This window comes from Aquarana catesbeiana, linkage group LG01 (genome assembly GCF_042186555.1).
Source record: "Aquarana catesbeiana isolate 2022-GZ linkage group LG01, ASM4218655v1, whole genome shotgun sequence".
Classification (NCBI taxonomy): domain Eukaryota; kingdom Metazoa; phylum Chordata; class Amphibia; order Anura; family Ranidae; genus Aquarana; species Aquarana catesbeiana.
The window spans coordinates 745007639-745030082 of NC_133324.1; the positions used below are offsets into that span (position 1 = coordinate 745007639).

The window sequence follows — 22444 nt, forward strand, 5'->3', positions numbered from 1 at the left end:
TTCACAATGAGGCGGTTTTCAGGTGTTTTAGCGCTAGAAAGTCTCTAAATTGCGTCTGAAAACCGCCTCCCATTCATTTCAGTGTGTCTTTTCACACCGGGGCGGTGCATTTGCGGGACATTAGGAAAAGTCCTGCAATCAGCATCTTTGGGAGCGACACTCTGCCCACTGGAATGAATGGGCACCGCTTCAGAAGAGCTGCAACACGGATGTTTTTAACCTCTTCTTTGGGATTAAAAGCTCCCCGCTAGTGGCCGAAAAGTGGCGCAAAAGCACTGACTAAACAGCGGTAAAGCGCCGCTAAAACCACCGACGCTTTACCACTAACGGCCGGCACTTTCAGTGTGAAAGCAGCCTTAGGAAAATGATCAAACAGCTCCTCAGAACTGCTGTGTTCAAAGCTCCAAAGCAGCCTGCGATGACCATAGAGGTGGCTCAGCCATAAATGAACAGCCATACCCTGTGTACAGCACTTAATTCATGTCAGACTGTCAGGAACTGCCCTAGGCAAAGAACATCCAGCTTAAAAGATCCGGCACCTTCATTCATAAAGGAATACTGTACGTTTGCGTGTAAACTGTGATTAGATCCAGAAAAAACCAGTACACTCACTAAAGACAGCAGTGGAAAAAAGCAATAACGATATGGAATTTTCAATACCCTATACAGCCAAATCTCATTTTACCATAGTTTGATCAGTAAAAAGTAAAATCTGGTTGCTATGGGTTGCTGTATCTAGTATATCACTACTCCTCACTAAAGTCCACTGGATCGCCTGTATGAAAGACATGGGCACATGATGTCTGGCCAATGAAATGCTGCAGAAAGCATTAAAAACAACCGGTCCTAACCACTTCACTTCTGCCATACATTTAGGAACAGCAGAGTACGAACCATATTTCTGGAGCGCTGTTTTTTTTTTTTTTTTTTTTTTTTTAAGCCTGCCTCCTCTCTTCTACATCTCATCTGCATGCTGTATCTATGTGACCTGTATATTAACACCTTCACCTCCCCTGTACTGCACATCAACCCCCTCATTTCCATCATCCCACTGTAAATGACTTGTACATTAACCCCTTCATCACCTCCTCCCTCTGTGTATGACCTATACACTTCAATACCAGTATGTTTCTTCATCTGTGGCAAAAAAAAAAAAAAAAAAAACAGCTTAGGGCAGGGGTGTCAAACTGGCGGCCCTCCAGCTGTTGCAAAACTACAAGTCCCATCATGCTTCTGCCTGTGGGAGTCATGCTTGTAACGGTGAGCACTGCCTCATGAGACTTGTAGTTCTACAACAGCTGGAGGGCCACCAGTTTGACATCTGTGCCTTAGGGCTATGTACTTTCCAAAAAGGGGAAATTTTGAGTTTTTTTTGTATGGTATTGGCATTTTTAGTTGACACAGATCAGAAATTATGAAAAAGGTTTTTTTTTTTTATAATTTTTTTTTTAGTTGTCCCTTTATGCTGTAAAAAAAAAAATAAATAAATCTAGTGGTTATTAAATACAACCAATAATACCACCCAAAGAAAGCTATCTGTATCCAATTCAATTTTATGAGACAATGTTGCATGACAGAGCAATTGTCCAACTATTGCAGTACTGAAAACAGATAATAAAATGGGTGGAACACGCCGGTACTTATGTGGTTAAAGAAAGGCGTAATATAATGAGAAGACCGAGAACAAACCTATCCTGATAACAGGAGCTACAAATATGTACAGCAGATGCAGAGCAGCTGAAATTAACAAAGACCAAACATGACATGCCAGCAAACAGCACGCTTTAAATCGGCAAGCTTCACAGAGTAACACCTTCACGGGCACACAGCACCAGAAACTACAGAGGCACTTGCACACAAATACGCTATGTGTTTGGGATAAAAATTTCTCTTACAAAAGTACATATTGTACAAGGCATCTTCCTTCAAGGTCAGCCCGCTTCCTTTTATTTTATATCAGATTTGTTTTTCACTTTTTCAGTAGAGGTATTAGCTTTGCCATAGCCAATGGCAATATTATGTGACTGTAATTTAGAAAGGCTATACTTATCTGTAGTCCTCAATCCCTTTAGCAAGAAAACTGTACTTTCCTTACAATGGTTTTTCAAAAATGTGTTTTGTTTTTAGATATACATGAAAAAGATCAGCTGGGTTTAATGTACAAGTTTATGTACATGGAAGCAGGCACATATTACATATGCATATACTGCTTTGTAATGCTATACAACAGTTGGGCTTACTGTTCCTTCTCATAATACAAGTCTTTGGAGCCAATATACATAGTGGTACTGAAAAACTATAAAGCCACACTGGTAAGCTTTACAAAATGTTCCTAGGACACTGTTGGCTTTGGAACTGATACAGCTTTGCTGCATACACTGTATAAAATACCACACATGCACAATCGAGTATAATGAAGGTTCATGTATAACTAAATAAAATGGCTTCCACCTACCACATGACTTCTGCATAGAGAAAAATGAACATGTGCAGACAAAAGTCAGACTACCAAGTGCCTCTGACTGATCTTGGCTCCTTCTCCTAGAAAGTTCTCAGTACAGTAGAGTGCAGAATGTACCAGCAACTCTTCTACCCTGGGTGTCTCGCTCCTCTGAAGTCAGCTTCAAGCAAGTTTAACTTAGCCCCTTACAAACAGGTTTTTCTCCAATGCTGGTTAGACATAGATACTTTTTACAGTGAGACTATCCTATTAGATGTATTGATGAAGGCTGAGCAAGGCAGGGAATTGGTCAAACACCTTTAGGCCACAGATGGAGAGAAAGTAGAACCACCTAGTGATTCTGTGCATTTGAAGAGCAAATGAAAATCGAATAGCCATCCAGAACCAAGGATAAGACCTAGAGAAGGAAAGGCAGAATGGCTGCTTTACCCTGGAAATAGGCAAGTTGGTAATCTACAGTTGTGGAATGAACAGGTAAGGGTGTGGCAGGGCTCAGGACAAGACCTGAGGGTTAAAGCCAGGCAAGACATGTCGTGGCAAAACAGAAAGCCACAAAATCATTGTTTTTTGTACTATGGATCAGGCATAGCCTAAAAAGTCATGCTGAGGAAGGATGTCAGGAAGGGCCTTGGCGCCTAGAGAATAAAAGGTTGGGGTAAACAATCCTGGTACGACAAAGGCAGAGGTTGGCAATTAAGCTTAATTGTGTACCTTCTGTAGATTCTGTAGCAATCTACGGAAACTGCCTTACTAAAACTCAATAACAATTTACCAACTGCTAAAACCAACAGCCAATACTCCTACTACTTGACCTCTCTGCGGCCTTCGATACTGTTGACCCACTCCTTTTAAAAGAACTACATTCTCTCGGCCTCAGATTCTGCTCTATCCTGGTTCTCTGCCTATCTATCACAGGGCTCCTTCAGTGTCACCTACAACTCTGTCTCCTCCTCTCCACTGCCCCTTTCTGTGGGGGTCCCCCAAGGCTCTGTTCTTGGATCCTTTTTCTTCTCTATCTACACCTCCTCCCTTGGTCACTTGATAACCGCCCATGGCTTCTAATACCACTTATAGGCCGTTGACACCCAAATCTGTCTACTCCTCACCTCACTCCTTCAGTCTCCTCACACATTACTAAACTTACTAACTGACATATTAGCATGGATGTCGCACCACTTCCTTAAACTAAATCTCTCTAAAATTGAGCTATTCATATTCCCTCCCGCCCGTGCCCCCCTCCATGACTTTTCCACCAAAATCAACAATGCAACCATCAGGCCCTCCCCTCACGCCAGGGTACTAGGTGTAATCCTAGACTCTGACTTGTCATTTCAGCCCCAAGTCCAATTGTTGTCAAAAGTTTGTAGAATTCACCTCCGTAACATCTCTAAAATTCACCCCTTTTTAACAAATGTAACCATCAAACTCCTCATTCACTCCCTTGTTATCTATCGCCTTGACTATTGCAACTTCCTTCTCATTGGCCTGCCTTTCCATAGGCTATCCCCTCTTCGGTCTATCATGAATGCTGCTGCCAGACTTATCCACCTTACCAACCGCTCAGTGTCTGCCAACCCTCTACTCCAATCCCTACACTGGCTCCCAATCACCCAGCGAATGCAATTCAAAATACTCACCACAACATACAAAGCCATTCCCAACTCTGGATGGACAGACTGCAAATGACAGCTAGATCCCCCATTCAAACCTCTGCTGCCTGACAGATGTTCTCTGCTTGAGTGACCTTCGAAAGCTGCCTACTTTGTACTGCCTGAAGGCGGGTAAGTATTGTTCTCAGGTGCTACTTCACTTGTTGATCTACTGTGGTTGTGCTACTGAATTCCTTCTGATAAGTACCTGGTAGTTCTTGTATACTGGCATGAGGCATTACAGTCACTGCTACACTGAAATGTCATATTTTAAAGGATTATGGATTGCATTTGTGATGTTACTTGTTTAGAAATAGTTAAGTCAAAGCAAGTATCACAAAGAAATCAAATATAATAAACTAAAAGTATGTACATGTATGCTGACCCTCCAGACTACCCACTATAAACGCCAATGCATAAGAATCTTCTCTTTACCAAATGAAGGTTTTTGCCATGACTTACCTGTGATGATCTGTGGTTCTGCAGCCTGACACCTTACTGTTGCAACAGCATTTGTGTGTCCAACAAGGGTGTGAACCCCAGCTTTTGTTCTTATGTCCCAGATCTGTTCAGAGAAGGAAAAATAGTAAGTTGATAATATGCAGTGAGACAATAAAAGACATATCTGTAGTAACCACAGTTTTCATGTAGTACAAAAGATAAACAACCACTACTTACACGAGCAGTTGAGTCTCTGCTACAAGTCACAAGCACATCAATGGTGGGATGCAAATCTAAACCATACACTGCACTCAGGTGACCGTGGTAATGCCTTATGACCTAATATGAACAAAATACAATACAGGTTACTATATAAAATGCATGTAATTGTAAAGATCTGTAGGGTAAATTGGTTTTTATTATATTACATTGAAGCAGGTTTTCAAGGTACAAAAACAAAAGGGTACAGCAAAAGATGTCACAGTACCCTATCGTACATAACAGGGTAGTAGGCCCCTTTTACACAAGCATTCCATCTGTCCATTTTGCAGCCATCTGTTGATTGCCAATTCACCCCATACAAGGCGACAAAACACACAGCAGCTAGAGTGATCACCCCTCCAGCCGCTCTGCGTTGCCGGCAGCGCTATGGGCCAGTTTGAGATATATTATAATATATATATATATATATATATATATATATTTATTTTGCACCTCGAACATGGGGGGGGGTGTCTATATTACCATACCCTTCAAAATGTTTAAGGGGTATGAAGACCTATGTCTGACAAAAAGTTGCATATGTGTCTGTGTTGGGGAAAGTGACACTTGCAGAACATTATTTTAAATGTCTGTCGAATCAAAGTCTAAAATAGGACCCACATTTGTTTTGAAATACCCTTCTACAGCATTAGGCTCCGAAAGGTGTGTTGTAATAATGATTTAAATGTTGTAGAGACGAAACCTTGTTTGGTCATAGCTGTTATGAGCAAGTACCAAGGTGTGGTGCAATTGCAGGTACTGAAAAAAGCATTGTTCAGGTAGCCCTTTACTCCTCTGGATTTTGAGAACCTCTAACTATAAGTTACTAGAAAGTTGAGGCATACAAGTTATTTTATGCTCATGTCAAGTCTCAAACCCTTCAAGTTTCAGGATTTCAGGGTATTTGTAGTTTCTCAAAAACATTGTAAAATACTGTATAGTTCCAGATTCCCTACTAGTACAGAGCAGCAGCCAGATCTGGCTGAAGGATGTCTTGCATCTTTGACCTTTTTTCTGAGGGCCTGCTGGCGTGCAGGGCAGTGTGGAACTTGTATAAGCTGAGGATTCCTGCCTGTGAAAGCCTGTGCTTGCAACACTGCACTGGAACCCCATTTGCAGGCACCTGGAACTGGAGGAGGGACAAGAGCATGTTGATCAGCACAGGGCTTCAGTGAAAATACACAGAAGCCTTCTGCGGACACCAGGTTCAGCTGAACTGCAGCACATATGGTAGGTTGGCAGGGAAGGTAGGTTGACAAGGCTTGTCCTTATAAATGGTCAGTAATTAAATTTCCTGGCCCATTCTCCCATCAGCACACAATGGGTTAACATCTCCTCTGGAGCCCCACATTACCACCTGTATAGCTGAATAAAAGGCAGCTCCTCCCCAAGACAGTTCTTTTTTGGTCTGCTCCAGGCCACCTGTAGATTGCAGTTGGTAAGTAAGTTGTTTGCTGAATCCCCCCCTGCCGAACTTACCCCTCCATGTTCATCCTCTCATGGAGTTTGGAAGACCCTGAATGCTGAAGGTAAATCCTTTTTTTTGTGCCAAGGCTATGGACAAAATGATGCTTAAACAGCATTGATATTGTACAGGTGTGGTATTATAAGAGCTCTGCAATGTTATCATTGTCTCTCCCTTTGGTTTTTATTTTTTCCTGTCTTTATATGCAGCACACTGCACTGCTGTCCTGGCTTTATTGTCAGTCTGAGAGCGGATGTGAATGGTGTCACAGGGTGCAGGGACACAGGTAAAGGACTTACCTCAGATTCTGACTCTCCTGTCTTTCTCTGGATGTGTCTCTCTCCTTCCTGTCTGTCTCTGGATGTGCTGTGTACTCCTGTGGGCTTGACAGTCTGAGACTTGTCTCAGACTTTAGGACCCCATACACACTATGCAACTTTTGTTGTCTGGTTTCCTTAGATTTAGCGGAGCCATGTAGTGCAAGGGCCTGCCTAATTGTATACAAATCGAGACTCTTGGGTTTGGCCTCTTGTTGTGTGGTTTTGGTGAATCTGAGGGAAGAAATCCAGAGAAGATTGTATAGTGTGTGTCCAGCTTAACTGTGTCTGATGTCTGCCTTTGGAAATGCTGCCTGAAGCTCACGGCTCTTAACCACTTGAGCCCCGGACCATTATGCTGCCTAAGGACCAGAGGTCTTTTTCCAATTTGGCACTGCGTCGCTTTAACTGCTAATTGCGCGGTCATGCAATGCTGTACCCAAACGAAATTTGCGTCCTTTTCTTCCCACAAATAGAGCTTTCTTTTGATGGTATTTGATCACCTCTGCGGTTTTTATTTTTTGCGCTATAAACGGAAAAAGACCGAAAATTTTGAAAAAAAAATATGATATTTTCTACTTTTTGTTATAAAAAAAATCCAATAAACTAAATTTTAGTCATACATTTAGGCCAAAATGTATTCGGCCACATGTCTTTGGTAAAAAAAATGTCAATAAGCGTATATTTATTGGTTTACGCAAAAGTTATAGCGTCTACAAACTAGGGTACATTTTCTGTAATTTACACAGCTTTTAGTTTATGACTGCCTATGTCATTTCTTGAGGTGCTAAAATGGCAGGGCAGTACAAAACCCCCACAAATGACCCCATTTTGGAAAGTAGACACCCCAAGGAAATTGCTGAGAGGCATGTTGAACCCATTGAATATTTATTTTTTTTGTCCCAAGTGATTGAATAATGACAAAAAAAAAAAAAAAAAAAATATTTACAAAAAGTTGTCACTAAATGATATATTGCTCACACAGGCCATGGGCCTATGTGGAATTGCACCCCAAAATACATTCAGCTGCTTCTCCTGAGTATGGGGATACCACATGTGTGGGACTTTTTGGGAGCCTAGCCGCGTACGGGGCCCCGAAAACCAATCACCACCTTCAGGATTTCTAAGGGTGTAAATTTTTGATTTTACTCCTCACTACCTATCACAGTTTCGGAGGCCATGGAATGCCCAGGTGGCACAAAACCCCCCAAAATGACCCCATTTTGGAAAGTAGACACCCCAAGCTATTTGCTGAGAGGCATATTGAGTCCATGGAATATTTTATATTTTGACACAAGTTGTGGGAAAGTGACACTTTTTTTTTTTTTTTTGCATAAAGTTGTCACTAAATGATATATTGCTCACACAGGCCATGGGCATATGTGGAATTGCACCCCAAAATACATTTAGCTGCTTCTCCTGAGTATGGGGATACCACATGTGTGGGACTTTTTGGGAGCCTAGCCGCGTACGGGACCCCGAAAACCAATCACCGCCTTCAGGATTTCTAAGGGTGAAAATTTTTGATTTCACTCTTCACTGCCTTTCACAGTTTCGGAGGCCATGGAATGCCCAGGTGGCACAAAACCCCCCCAAATGACCCCATTTTGGAAAGTAGACACCCCAAGCTATTTGCTGAGAGGCATGGTGAGTATTGTGCAGCTCTCATTTGTTTCTGAAAATGAAGAAAGACAAGAAAAAACATTTTTTTTTTTCTTTTTTCAATTTTCAAAACTTTGTGACAAAAAGTGAGGTCTGCAAAATACTCACTATACCTCTCAGCAAATAGCTTGGGGTGTCTACTTTCCAAAATGGGGTCATTTGGGGGGGGTTTGTGCCACCTGGGCTTTCCATGGCCTCCGAAACTGTGATAGGCAGTGAAGAGTGAAATCAAAAATTCACGCCCTTAGAAAGCCTGAAGGCGGTGATTGGTTTTCGGGGTCCCGTACGTGGCTAGGCTCCCAAAAAGTCTCACACATGTGGTATCCCCGTACTCAGGAGAAGCAGCAGAATGTATTTTGGGGTGTAATTTCACATATTCCCATGGCATGTTTGAGCAATATAACATTTAGTGACAACTTTGTGCAAAAAAAAAAAAAAAAAAAAAAAAAATGTGTCTCTTTCCCGCAACTTGTGTCGCAATATAAAATATTCCATGGACTCGACATGCCTCTCAGCAAATAGCTTGGGGTGTCTACTTTCCAAAATGGGGTCATTTGGGGGGGTTTTGAATTGTCCTGGCATTTTATGCACAACATTTAGAAGCTTATGTCACACATCACCCACTCTTCTAACCACTTGAAGACAAAGCCCTTTCTGACACTTATTGTTTACATGAAAAAGTTATTTTTTTTTTGCAAAAAAATTACTTTGAACCCCCAAACATTATATATTTTTTTAAAGCAAATGCCCTACAGATTAAAATGGTGGGTGTTTCATTTTTTTTTTTTCACACAGTATTTGCGCAGCGATTTTTCAAACGCATTTTTTGGGGAAAAAACACACTTTTTTAAATTTTAATGCACTAAAACACACTATATTGCCCAAATGTTTGATGAAATAAAAAAGATGATCTTAGGCCGAGTACATGGATACCAAACATGACATGCTTTAAAATTGCGCACAAACGTGCAGTGGCAACAAAATAAATACATTTTTAAAAGCCTTTAAAAGCCTTTACAGGTTACCACTTTAGATCTACAGAGGAGGTCTACTGCAAAAATTACTGCCCTCGATCTGACCTTCGCGGTGATACCTCACATGCATGGTGCAATTGCTGTTTACGTTTGACGACAGACCGCCGATTGCGTTCGCCTTAGCGCGAGAGCAGGGGGCGACAGGGGTGCTTTTTTTTTTTTCTTTATTATTTTTCTGCTTTTTTTATCTTATTTTTAAACTGTTCCTTTCATATATTTTTTTTTAATCATTTTTATTGTTATCTCGGGGAATGTAAATATCCCCTATGATAGCAATAGGTAGTGACAGGTACTCTTTTTTGAAAAAATTGGGGTCTATTAGACCCTAGATCTCTCCTCTGCCCTCAAAGCATCTGACCACACCAAGATCGGTGTGATAAAATGCTTCCCCAATTTCCCAATGGTGCTATTTACATCCGGCGAAATCTAAGTCATAAAATGCTCGTAGCTTCCGGTTTCTTAGGCCATAGAGATGTTTGGAGCCACTCTGGTCTCTGATCAGCTCTATGGTCAGCTGGCTGAATCACCGGCTGCATTCTCAGGTTCCCTGTTGAGACAGGAGAGCCAGAGAAAAACACGGAAGACGGTGGGGGGGGGGGGCATTCCCTCCCACGGCTTGTAAAAGCAGTCTAGAGGCTAATTAGCCGCTAGGATTGCTTTTACATGAAAGCCGACCGCTGGCTGAAAAGAATGATACCAAGATGATACCTAAACCTGCAGGCATCATTCTGGTATAACCACTCAAAGTCGTGAATGGCGTACCTGAAGACAAAAAAATGGTTAACAATAAAGCACAGTAAACGGTAAAGTATAAAAAATTGCATACCTGAAAAAGCAAACATGATAAAACATAATAACAATAAAACATTGCAGAATAGAATACAGTAAAAAAGAGCAGAACAATAGAGAGAGAATAGAGAGAGAGAACAATAAAACGACAACTATTTTTTTTTATTTTATATATATTTTTTTTTTGACACTTTTTTTGTAACTAACTTTTGTAACTGTAACCGGTTCCAGGTTCGGGTCTCTCAAAATGCGATGGCATCTTGGGAGACCCTGTGAAAGTGTGCCTAGTCTGTGCAATGCTGTACCCTACGCTAATACTCAACTAGTGAATGGTAGCGTTCAAAACATTTACCAATGCAAAGACCAGGATTGTCGGGACAGGAGGGACAATAATAGCGGGTGTCACGCCTATATCCGCGCTTCCTGCAGACACGACATCTTTTTTGGGGGGGTTCGTTGGGTAGGGGTACTCGGGAGGACATAAAAATGCCTCTCATGCAGCCGACTGCATTTGATTGGGGATGTGAATGGGGGAAGTACGGGCGCTGCAGAAGTGGTGGGTTCCCAATTAGGATTGGCGAATGCAGCAGGAAGGGCACTATGGGCACGACGGGCCTGTGTTTGTCTTCTTGGTGGCAGCTGGACACTACTTGTGCTTGCCACCTCACCAGCTTGAACTGCACTTATGGGACTCGCCACGTCACCAAGTGTTGCTGCAGTGCTGGTTTGACTACGACCGGGGTGTACTAGGCCGCTGGTGCTTGCCAGTTCACCAAAACACTACCAAAAAAACTGCTAGCGATCGCAGGGATCAAGGCCTGACTCTGCGAACGCTGCAGTTATGTGTTTAGTGTTTTGTAAGTGTCAGTGATCGATTGATACTGCACTTGGGTGGGCTGGGCTGGGCTGGGCTGGGCTGGGCCGGGCCGGGCGGAGGGGCAAAACACAGGTGCTAGCAGGTATCTGGGCTGATCTCGCTAACACTGCGTTTTTGGGAACCCTAAACTGCTGGGGACGCTAGTATAGATCTGATCGGATCAGATATTGATCCGTTCAGATACTATACCACTAAGGGAGGTGTATGCTGCGTGCGTGGGTGTTAGCGGTACTGGCGCTAACCTGACGCTGCCTGGGGCTGGTGCTTGCCAGTTCACCAAAACACTACCAAAAAAACTGTTAGCGATCGCAGGGATCAGGCCTGACTCTGCGAACGCTGCAGTTATGCGTTTAGTGTTTTGTAAGGGACAGTGATCGATCGATACTGCACTTGGGTGGGCCGGGCCGGGCGGAGGGGCAAAACGCAGGTGCTAGCAGGTATCTGGGCTGATCCCGCTAACACTGCGTTTTTGGGAACCCTAAACTGCTGGGGACGCTAGTATAGATCTGATCGGATCAGATATTGATCCGATCAGATACTATACCACTAAGGGAGGTGTACGGTGCGTGCGTGGGTGTTAGCGCTACTGACGCTAACCTGACGCTGCCTGGTGCTTGCTTGCCAGTTTACCAAAATGCTACCAAAAAAACTGTTAGCGATCGCAGGGATCAGGCCTGACTCTGCGAACGCTGCAGTTATGCGTTTAGTGTTTTGTAAGTGACAGCGATCGATCGATACTGCACTTGGGTGGGCCGGGCGGAGGGGCAAAACGCAGGTGCTAGCGGGTATCTGGGCTGATCCCGCTAACACTGCGTTTTTGGGAACCCTAAACTGCTGGGGACGCTAGTATAGATCTGATCGGATCAGATATTGATCCGATCAGATACTATACCACTAAGGGAGGCGTATGCTGCGTGCGTGGGTGTTAGCGGTACTGGCGCTAATCTGACGCTGCCTGGGGCGACGCATATCACCGCCGGGCGATCAGGGGGCTAAACCTTTATTCGGTAATAAACGGCGGGTGCCCTGACACTATAAAAAATAAACGAACTAACCAGCGTCAACCGTAACGTTTATACGGTGATCAGTGGTGAAAGGGTTAACTAGGGGGCAATCAAGGGGTTAAAACATTTATTAGATAGTATATGGGGGTCCCTGACGCTATAAAACGCTGACGGCGAACCTAAATATTTATGTCCCTAACTAGCGTCACCAGTGACACTAATACAGCGATCAGAAAAATGATCGCTTAGCAACACTGGTGACAGGGGGTGATCAAGGGGTTAAAACTTTATTAGGGGGGGTTAGGGGGGTACCCTAGACCTAAAGGGGGGTAATACTAACTGTCCCAACACTGTAACTGTCACAAACTGACACTATGCAGTAATCAGAAAAAAAAAAAAAAAACCTGCTTGGTGTCAGTTTGTGACAGGGGGGGGGGTGATTGGGGGGGATCGGGGGGCAATCGGGGGGGGGGATCGGGGTGTTTTGTATGCCTGGCATGTTCTACTGTGTGTGTAGTGTGTTGTGCACTTACATTGATGTCTTCTCCCCTCGGCGCTGGAACGGAATACCGAGCTGAGGGGAGATGACATCATTTCCTTTGCTGCTGTTTAGCATACAGCAGCAAAGGAATGTTCCCATTGGCCGGCGGCGATCGCGAGGGGGGGGCCACGAACGGATGGCCTCCCCCTCATCTCGGATCGCTGGGGAACAGAACGGGACCGCTTCGGGCGGCGGGGGGGGGTCCGATCGGACCCCCCACCCGCGGAAGGCAAATCACGTACATGTACGTGATTTTGCCTGCCCGTGCCGCTTTGCCGACGTAAATCGGCGTTAGGCGGTCCTTAAGTGGTTAAAGAGACAGGGTACCATGTTTTTTGGTGAGAGGTAATATGTTTTTCTCCATATATTTTGTGCAAATATGAGCTTTCCACACCTGTTAGTGGCACAGAAGATTAGCAAAGGTAGGAGGGGGCGACGTGGGACATGGTTCTTAAAAGAGTGCCCAAGGAGATTATGCAAATTAGGGGTTTTGCATTATTGTAGAATCAGAAACCCTGAACGCAAAACACTCCAAAAAAAAAACCATAAAACCTGCCAACAATCATCTTGTCCTGACCAGAACGATGACATCCAACAGGTTGTCACATTCATTAAAGTGGATGTAAACCCTCCATACACTCAGTGAAGTGAACGGCCTCAAATGATACACAGAGATGAACCAAATCTCCCTACATAAGTGTCTACATGCATATCTGCTGTCTTTACAATTTTATACTGTTTAGAAAGTTCAGATCATGTTAGGAAATGTTCTCTTCCTGTTTAACACAAAATGTGGTGTTTGGGATTACAGCCAAGATAGTGTAAATTGCTGATTGGAGGAAAGGCGCACACCCCCTCTCATCACGTTTTGTACAGTGCCAGCTCCCTGCTAATCTATTTATAGCAGCCTCACCTGACAGAAATGTCAGGCTGTTTTTTTCTAATGTGTCCAGGAATTTGTCAGGAGTTATCAGGCTGATAACAGAAGAATGGGTCAGGAGAGAGCTACAGGACACTGAAGATATATGTGCCCAGCTCAAATTTCATGTATTAGGCTATGTTTCCACTATGGCGTCCCCAAAGTTGCGCGATTTTGCCGCGACTTGAAGCAATGCCTGTGTATTCTTGAGGTCTATGGACCTTCAGTTGCATCAAAGTGGGACCAAAGTAGTGCAGGGGCTACTTTGAGGTCGCTGCGTCTTGAAGTCGCACAGATATGAACGGTACTCATTGGAAATCATGGGGTACGACTTGTCATGCGACTTTTCCGTCCCAAATCGCATGAAAAGTCCCACTAGTAGAAACCTAGCCTTAAGTTCACATCCACTTAAGCATGTGGTCTATACACTCTGAAGGAGTTGTTTCCACTTACCCTGTGAAGGGACAGGATCCAGGAAACTGGCACAAATGCATTTATGTCAGCATTATAGAGAATGCCTCACCTAGCTCACAATGCATTTTGGGCCTGCATGCAGTCTGCAGTTGCAAAGAAATGAAATTGCACAGGTTCCCTCACAAGGATGTAGTTGTGCAAAATTCTAAGCCCTATTAAGGCAGCTATTGCGGAAAGGATGCTACAGATATCCACACCATAATGATAGAGCTTAAGTGCTCATTGATGAAGGATGACAGATACCTTGTTATAAGACCTATTTACAGTAACATGGTCTCTAAACTTTATCCATATATGATGGCTGCTGTATGTTTGTGCACTGCACTTCCAGGGGTGGATGCTGCCCTCTAGTGTCTGGTGCAGCAAGTGTCTTCACCTTTTTATAACTTGGTTGCCTTCAGAGATCCTATAGATGAGAAAGTGAACTTGTTTACACCAAATGCAGTCCAGTGCGTCTTTATTCTGCATCAAGAACGCATGACAGTGTTTAACCTTGATTCCAGGTTACATAGTTCACACCAGTACAGCGCATTCTAGTACAGTCAACAAAAGTAGAATGTTGCATGGTTTCTGTATTGAACACATCTAGAAGCGGCAAGACGCATTGAGAATGCATCAAAACACTCATGCAGGAACACAGAAATTGTGGTGATCTGGCCATCAGGCTTGCACAGAATCAATACAGTGACAGATTTTGCCTGCCAATCAGCAAGACGTTAACTTTGATATATATTAACTTTAGATATGGCATTACATTCAACACTGGAAGCTACAAGATTTGGCACAGTTTCTGGAAAGATTGGAACCTGGCAACTGACTTTTGGTTGATGCTTTTGATAGTACAAGCACTGTTGCACCCCCAGTCGCTATGAGAGCATTTTGGTTACACCACTGGAAGGCAGGTGGAACGTCTACACAAGCCTTTAACATCTCCTATAATGGGGGGGGGGGTTATTGTTTGGCCAAACACTGAACAACGCAATTAAGCGAATGACAAGAGGAAAAAAGTCTGGCCACAGACTAGTAAGAGGATCCCGCCATCCTTCACTCAAGCCTACTAAACTTCAGAGGGTGCAGGAGGCCAAATCTTCTAGGACAGGCTACAGATTTTATAGATCACAGTGGAGGTGTCTTAAAATTAATTTTAACATGAAATCAAGTCCAGAGCAAGCTACTAAGATGGCTGGAAGGTTTTTTTTTAAGGTGCGTCCAACCAGTCTCTTCCAGTTGGCCAGGGGCCCTGAATGAAATTGATGATTGTAGCCTCCTTCCAGAGGGTTTGGACGACAGTCATCAAAGACCAGTGGGTCCAGAAGACAGGTGGGCGTACAATGGAAAATTCCAAAGCTGACCACTGAATCCATTTAATCTATGTCCAACAGTTCTCAGAAGAGAAGATGTTGACAAGATTTTTATACGGCTACAAGGCCATCAAGCCAGTGATGCCGAAAACATGGAATCATCTGGGGCCCTTTCTCTCCAGTTTTTCTAGTACCTAAGGCAGGAGCCTTCTGGCCTGTTTTAGTTTGAAGGAATCAAATGTGTTCACATACGTCAATCGGTCAAGATGGTTCATGCAGACAGTCATAGAGATAGTTCAGCTGGAGGACCAGTTGGTATCAAAACGGCCAACTCATATTTCCATGTACTGATCAATGCCGAGCACCAGAGGCATGTGAGATTTTCAGTGGCCAGATGTCAATTCCAGTTTAGGTGATTTTTACAGAATTGGAACAGTCCCAGGAATCTTTTTGAAAAATCTTGTTGGCAGTGGTGGTACCTTGGGCCAGGTGGCACAGGAGGAGTTTCAATTTTGCTTTCTTTAGCCTATGAGCTGGGCTATCCATGGATCAGAAAATCTTTGTGCCTATACAAATTCAACAAGAACTGGAATTTTGGACATTGCCACTGTGCTTTTTTGGAGGCATGCCTCTCAGTCCAGGAGATGGGATGATCCTGAAGCCAGATGTCAGTCTCTGGGGCTGGGGAATCCAAGATCTGAAGAAACAAGTGCAAGACCATTGGAGAGGGGTGAAGCGCAGACTCCCCAAGTATCTTGAATGGAGGGAAGCCTTTTTCTAGCATTGCAAGCTTTTCAGGATCTTTGAGGGGGCCTGAGTAAGGTTGACAACCAGACAGTAGTAACCTACATTGCCTGACAAGGGGACATCAAGTCTTTTCTTGTTACATCTTGCAAAGAAACCTTTTGTGAGGCAGAGAACCACTTAGGTAAAATTCGTCTTCAAGGAAGCAAAATCAATTATTGGTTCGGTTATGTCAATATTGGCCCTATGGGGCATTCCAGCAGTAGTTCTCTGGGAGACTTCACTGAACATGAAGCTTCTGATATTTGCAACAGGGTACCAATGCAAAGACTTTGTCATACAAGGTGCAGGGTGCCATGGAATTTTCTGTCTGATTTTTGTCTCTGATCAAATGAATTTTTCTATGGCAAGGTCAGTAACAGCACCCCAATCCAATTGGACTACTTTTAATAGCCTGGCTATGGAATAGGCTACACTAGAGGTGCAGGGATTCTCATCTGATGTTGTTCAGATCCTGGTGACCAGAAGATCATCCATGAACGCTACATAGGAGGAGATATGAGAGAAGTTTGTTTTGTTTGCTCAGCAAAGCTTTCTCTCCTGTGTTCCATGCTCTAGCCAATATCCTTGACATTTTAGTCAGCGCTAGGGGTTAGTATGGCATACAACGCCATTTAAGGGATCTCTACTTTATTTTTTCACAGGCTGCAGATAGGTGCAAAGCCAGTGACCAGATGCTTCTTCAAGATAATCTATATATGACCTTGAGGGAAATCCTTGTTCCCTCTGTGGGACTTAGGCTTGGATCTGAGAGGGATAGGGATACCACGTCTATCCCCAATGTTCAATTTTAAAGTGGTATCCAGTTTCCAGGAAGACTGGGAAGTAGGGAAACTTGATCATAGGAGGAAAGTGTAAAAAAATCCTTTCATTTAGCCATCAGGCCCTTAGGAGTCATCCACTCTTGGGTTACCAGGATGATTAAACTGGCATGCAAGGAAGTACGCTTTTCTGCTCTGAAATAATTGCAAGGCTATTTGACTAGAGGGGTGGCAGCCTTTGAGGCGGTTATGCCAGGATTGCTTGGAGGATATAGGTAAGGGTCTGTTGCGGCCTTCATTCAACCTTACAAATAAAATATGTGACCAGCATGTGTGGGACCAGAGAGATCAATTCCTTCTGGTTTTAGCATCTTTTCTTTGGATGTTAGCGTCTCTCTTAATAGTTCTCTCCCACCCTAATATTAAGCTTTGGTATATCCCATTGAGTGCTGACGGGAGGATGGGCCAGGAAAGCGGAAAATTGTTATCAAATACTTACCGTAATTTTCTTTTCCTGGCCCATCCTCACGTCAGCACAGGACTCCCTCCCTAGTGGCCTGTCGCAGGCTAAGTTATTGAACTGTCTTAGTTGGGGAGGAGCTGCCTTTTATTCAGCTATACAGGTGGTAATGTGGGGCTCCAGAGGGGATGTTAACCCATTGTGTGCTGACGTGAGGATGGGCCAGGAAAGGAAAATTACGGTAAGTATTTGATAACAATTTTCCGTTATGTCTATGATAGAAATGAAATGTGTATATAATGTGATATACAGTATGGACTTAAGAGTTTATTGTATAGTTGTTATTGTCCTGGTTGTTCGTTTTCCTAATTATGTTTCTTATAGATGTTATGTACATTCAAGCTTCTTCGCAGTTCTGAGGAAGCGGCTGATACCGCGAAACGTGGTGACTGCTGCTTGATACAGCAAAACACACATGTACTGTATTGCATCCACAAGGATGAGCGCACTTTTATGAAACAAATGTGTTTTTAAAGTGATTGTAATAAAGTTTTGTTATACTTTATTCATTGCTTATAAATTGGTTATTTCTTAGCCCAGGGTAGTCCATTCAAATTCCATCTTTATATTGTTTGGTTTGTTGTATAGAGCTTCACATTGCCCTTTAAAAAAAAATTCTCTGCTGTCTGCCAGGATCAGTGCTGTGCCAGTGGTCAGTCATCATTGATTGTTTTGAAATTGCTTTTTGCAAGTTTGTTTACATTCTGATTAGTATGTGTATTCATTTAACAAGTTACTGTGCAAAAATGTAAGCTCCAGGGACTTAACATTACAAAATGAGAACTGAAAATATGCAGATAACTGAAGTTGTAAATAACCAATCAGATTTTACCATTTATTTTAGGGGACTCCGTAAACAAGAATTTGATTGTTGTATTGCACAACAACCAATCGTGTGATATTTTTCTTCTCTTCATTATTAATGGATCAGCCCTATAGCTTTGTATAAGTTATAAATGTAAGGTATATCTATCACCCAAATATTTTTTGTTTGCTATAGTTAGAGAAGGGAAGGTTTAGACTAGGGACTAGCAACAGATTGACCGTGAACTACTCATTAATCATGGCCAGGATGGCGCATCGTAGAATAATTTACTGGGCTTGTCTTCCTCAGGCTGAGAACAGTATTTGAAGTGTCAAAGTGTAACTTTCAGAGAAGAGCAACAGGTTCACTTTAACTTCCCTGCCACAGAATTTTCAGCTTTCAGTGCTCTCACAATTTGAATGACAATTACTCAGTAATGTAACACTGTACCCAAATCAATCTTTTGTCCTTTTTTTCAAACAAATTTTATATTTTTTGCGCTATAAATGAAAAAAGACTAACAATTTTGAAGAAAAAAAAAAAAAAACACATTTTTCTTTGTTTCTGTTATAAAACTTTGCAAATTAGTAATTTGTCTTCATGAATTTTGGCCACAATTTATACTGCTACTAATCTTTGGTATAAATAACCCAAATTAGTGGATATTATGTGGCATGTGTGAAAGTTAGTCTGTGGTGCAAATCATAAAAAATGATCACACCTGATGTACTGACGGCTTATCTCATTTCTTGAGACACGAACAAGCCAGGAAGGTACAAATACCCCCAAATGACCCCTTTTTTGGAAAGTAGACATCCCAAGGTATTTAGTAAGAGGCATGGTGAGTTTTTTGAAGTGGTCATTTTTTTCCCACAATTCTTTGAAAAATGAAGATATACATAAGATATACATATAATATATATATATATATATATATATATCTCTATCTATCTATAGATTATATTTATACATTATTTTTTTACACAAAACTGTCATTTTCTCTAACATGGCATATGCATACTTGCAACTTGTTGTGGAAATTTTATGAAGATGTATTTTAATATGTATTGTCATAAGTGTCTCCCAGTGTTAGTTCTCCTGCAACCCGCTCTAAAGAGCTGACTGGGGCAGACTGACGCTGGTTGAGATCCGTTAGATAGTGAAAAACTTCGGGGGGGGGGGGGGGGGGGGGGTGTTCGGCTCTGCAAACACATTCTTGGTTTAGCGGATGTGCGCTCCTGTCACCCCCTGTATGCCTGATCAACGTATTTGAGGTGCCATGACGTACACCTGCAGATAAGCTCCCATCAGCAGGAATTGTAGTCATCGTTCATTGGTTGTTGTATAAATTAATTTATCCTGCGTTGACATTTACATCCTGTGTTGTTACATCCTTAGTCATTTCCTGTGTTGACATTCACATCCTGTGTTACATCCTTATTTGATCATTTCCTGTGAGGTCACATCCTGTGTAGGAGGCGATTGGCTGTTGGAGGCAAACCCTCCAGTTTGTGACTTCCTTTGTGTGTGTGAATAAAATCAAGTGGACTGCTCGGTAAGGCAGTCATGCTGATGGAGCTGAGAACATAAGCTATGGTGATGTCTGTTTACTTGGGGATATACAGGAAATAGAGCTATGGGTGAGATGCATTATATCATTAGACGAAATGTGTGCTTATTAGCACAGGAGATATGGTGTGCGCATAGCGTACAGCCAAATTTCCCTGACAAACTACATCCCAAAACACATTCTGCTACTCCTCCTAAGTATGGTGATGCCACGTGTGAGACTTTTTCACAGCCAGGCCACATAGAGAGGCCCAACATGCAGGGAGCACCATGAGGTGTTCTAGGAGCATAAAATTACACATCTAACTTGTTGACTACCTATTACACTTTTGAACTTCAAAAGTGTAATAGGTGGTTGGTTGAGAAATGAGATGTGTAATTTATGCTCCTAGAATGCCTGAAGGTGCTACTTCAATGTTGAGCCTCTGTATGTGGCCAGGCTGTGTAAAAGTCTTACACATATGGTATCACCATACTCAGGAGGAGTAACAGAATGTATTTTGGGGTATCATTTTTGCTGAGTATGGCGATACCACATGTATGAGACTTTTACACAGCCTGGCCACATACAGAGGCCCAACACTGAAATAGAACCTTCAGGCATTCTAGGAGCATAAATTACACATCTCATTTCTCAACCACCTATTACTATTATTTTGAAGGCCCTGGAGCACCAGGACAATGGAAACGCCCGCAAAATGACCCCATTTTGGAAAGCAAACACCTCAACGTATAATAATCCATGAGGCATTATGAATCAAATCCGAAGAGGAATCCGAAGTAGAGAGCTTCCCATTGCTCTCGTCCGTCGCACTAAGAATTTGGTATGCCTCCTCGGTGGAAAAGGATTTTTTAGACATTGTTGTTGGTGATGAGCCTGCACAGATGTGTGCTGATAAGCCTGCACTAATGGGCACTGATAAGGCCCCGATGAGCCTGCACAGATGTGTGATGAGCCTGCACTGATGAGGCGGCACTGAGGAGCCTGCACAGTTGTGTGCTAAGGTGGCACTGATGAGCCAGCACAGATGTGTGCTGATAAGCCTGCACTGATGAGGCAGCACAGATATGTGCCAATAAGCCTGCAGTGATGGGCACTGATGAGGCGGCACAGATGAGCTTGCACAGATGTGTGCTAATAAGCCTGCACAGATGTGTGCTGATAAGCATGCACTGATAAGGCGGTACAGATGTGCAGTGATGACACAGTGACACTGCAGCACTGTATCTGCGGGTGAATAAAGTAAAATCACTCACGCTGCAGCACAGAATCTCTCCCTCTTCACACGCGGTTTCTGTGTGAGGAGGGAGAGCGGTCAATGAGAGATGATCTCATATGTTTACATTTGAGATCATCTCTCATTGGACATACCGATCACGTGGTAAATGGCCGCTGTGATTGGCCATTTACAGCGATCTGTGATTGGTTGTGTCCAAGGGACACGGGCATCACAAATTCTCCCCGAAGTAAGCCCGCAGGAAATGTGTAAAGGGGAGAACGTCTATTGACGGAGTCCTGGCAATTAAGGCCCGTGCTGCAGCCGTCAATCAGCTATATTGGTGTTCTGCAATTTATAGTATTTAAGGTTGATCCTCACATAGAAAAATAAAAGTCTTACCCACACTTTCATGTTTCGATCTATAACAAGTTCATCTATTAGGTCAAACATGACGAGACACCACAATTAATCACAATTTCGCTCTTCTGCTGTGCTTAAATTACATGAAAGCTAAGAGCTCTATACCTCTGTAAAATGACTACACATTTACATATTACCCAGCATCTGAAATTCTAGATCATACTTTTCTATTTATTTATTTATTTTTTAACATACAGGCACACCTGGCACACCCTGTGCGCACACCTATGATACAGATACACACACACACACACACACACACACACACACACAATACAAACCTTATTGTATTCCAGATCCCAGCATTTCACCTGCTTGTCCTCACCACAGGAAAACAAATACGGACTCCTGCCGCTTACAATCACTCCCCGGACAGTGCTTATGTGTCCAGTTAGAGACAGCTTCAATCTACCGCTTGCCAGATCCCAGATCTCAAGAGAAAACAGAACAGACATTAAGCTATATGCAGCACATTCTTAATATTTTATGATAAAAAATACTTTCCATAAACAAAGAATCTTATAAAAACTATGGCTTGAAGCTCACTTTAGAATTATTCAATGTGCTAACAATATATTTCTCCTGGGACTTCTATTACTGGATGGAGTTGTGCTGTTCAATTCAGGCACAGAAAGCAAAGCAAATTCTAGTGACTGCATCAGCAGATAAATCCACAAGTAAAAAATAAACAAAAAAAGAAAGAAATAGTTTGGTCATATGTCTTAAGTTTAAAATTTCAACTCATGATTGATAAAAAATATATTTATTATGGTGGAAATGTCACATTTCTAAAGTGCCCAGCACACTGTATTATGGGGCTAGATTTCTTAGGATTTGTTGTTTCTCCCTGCTAGAAGGAAGTCAGAAACTGGAATCCCAACACTATACTATAGAGCCAGGACACTTTATACTTGTTTTAACAAATGCAGCAACCTGGAGTCGTGAAAGTCAAGTTTGGAAGACCAAACACTTTATTACATGAAGCTGTACAATGTTCTATGTCCTTTTCTGTTCTGAATGATTATCTTTATGATGTAGGAAAATGCTGAGATTCAGTCTGCAAGCCAAGGTAGACACATGCATCAGAACACATGACATGACCTTTTTGGAACCAGCATTGATAATGTAATATCCAACTTTTAGAACCATT

The 22444-nt window shown here is 42.7% G+C and overlaps 1 protein-coding gene across 4 annotated transcripts in view; it reads right to left on the reverse strand.

The window, feature by feature from the left end:
* The window catches only part of PLRG1 (pleiotropic regulator 1), a 113438-nt gene that overhangs the window by 10168 nt on the left and 80826 nt on the right, over positions 1 to 22444 (reverse strand). For all 4 annotated transcript variants that reach the window (XM_073605411.1, XM_073605421.1, XM_073605430.1 and 1 more), the window contains 3 exons: positions 21576 to 21725; positions 4789 to 4890; positions 4573 to 4675 (listed from right to left, as the gene is read on the reverse strand). In XM_073605411.1, coding sequence (XP_073461512.1) covers positions 4573 to 4675; positions 4789 to 4890; positions 21576 to 21725 — 355 coding nt within the window. The remainder of the gene's footprint in view (positions 1 to 4572; positions 4676 to 4788; positions 4891 to 21575; positions 21726 to 22444) is intronic.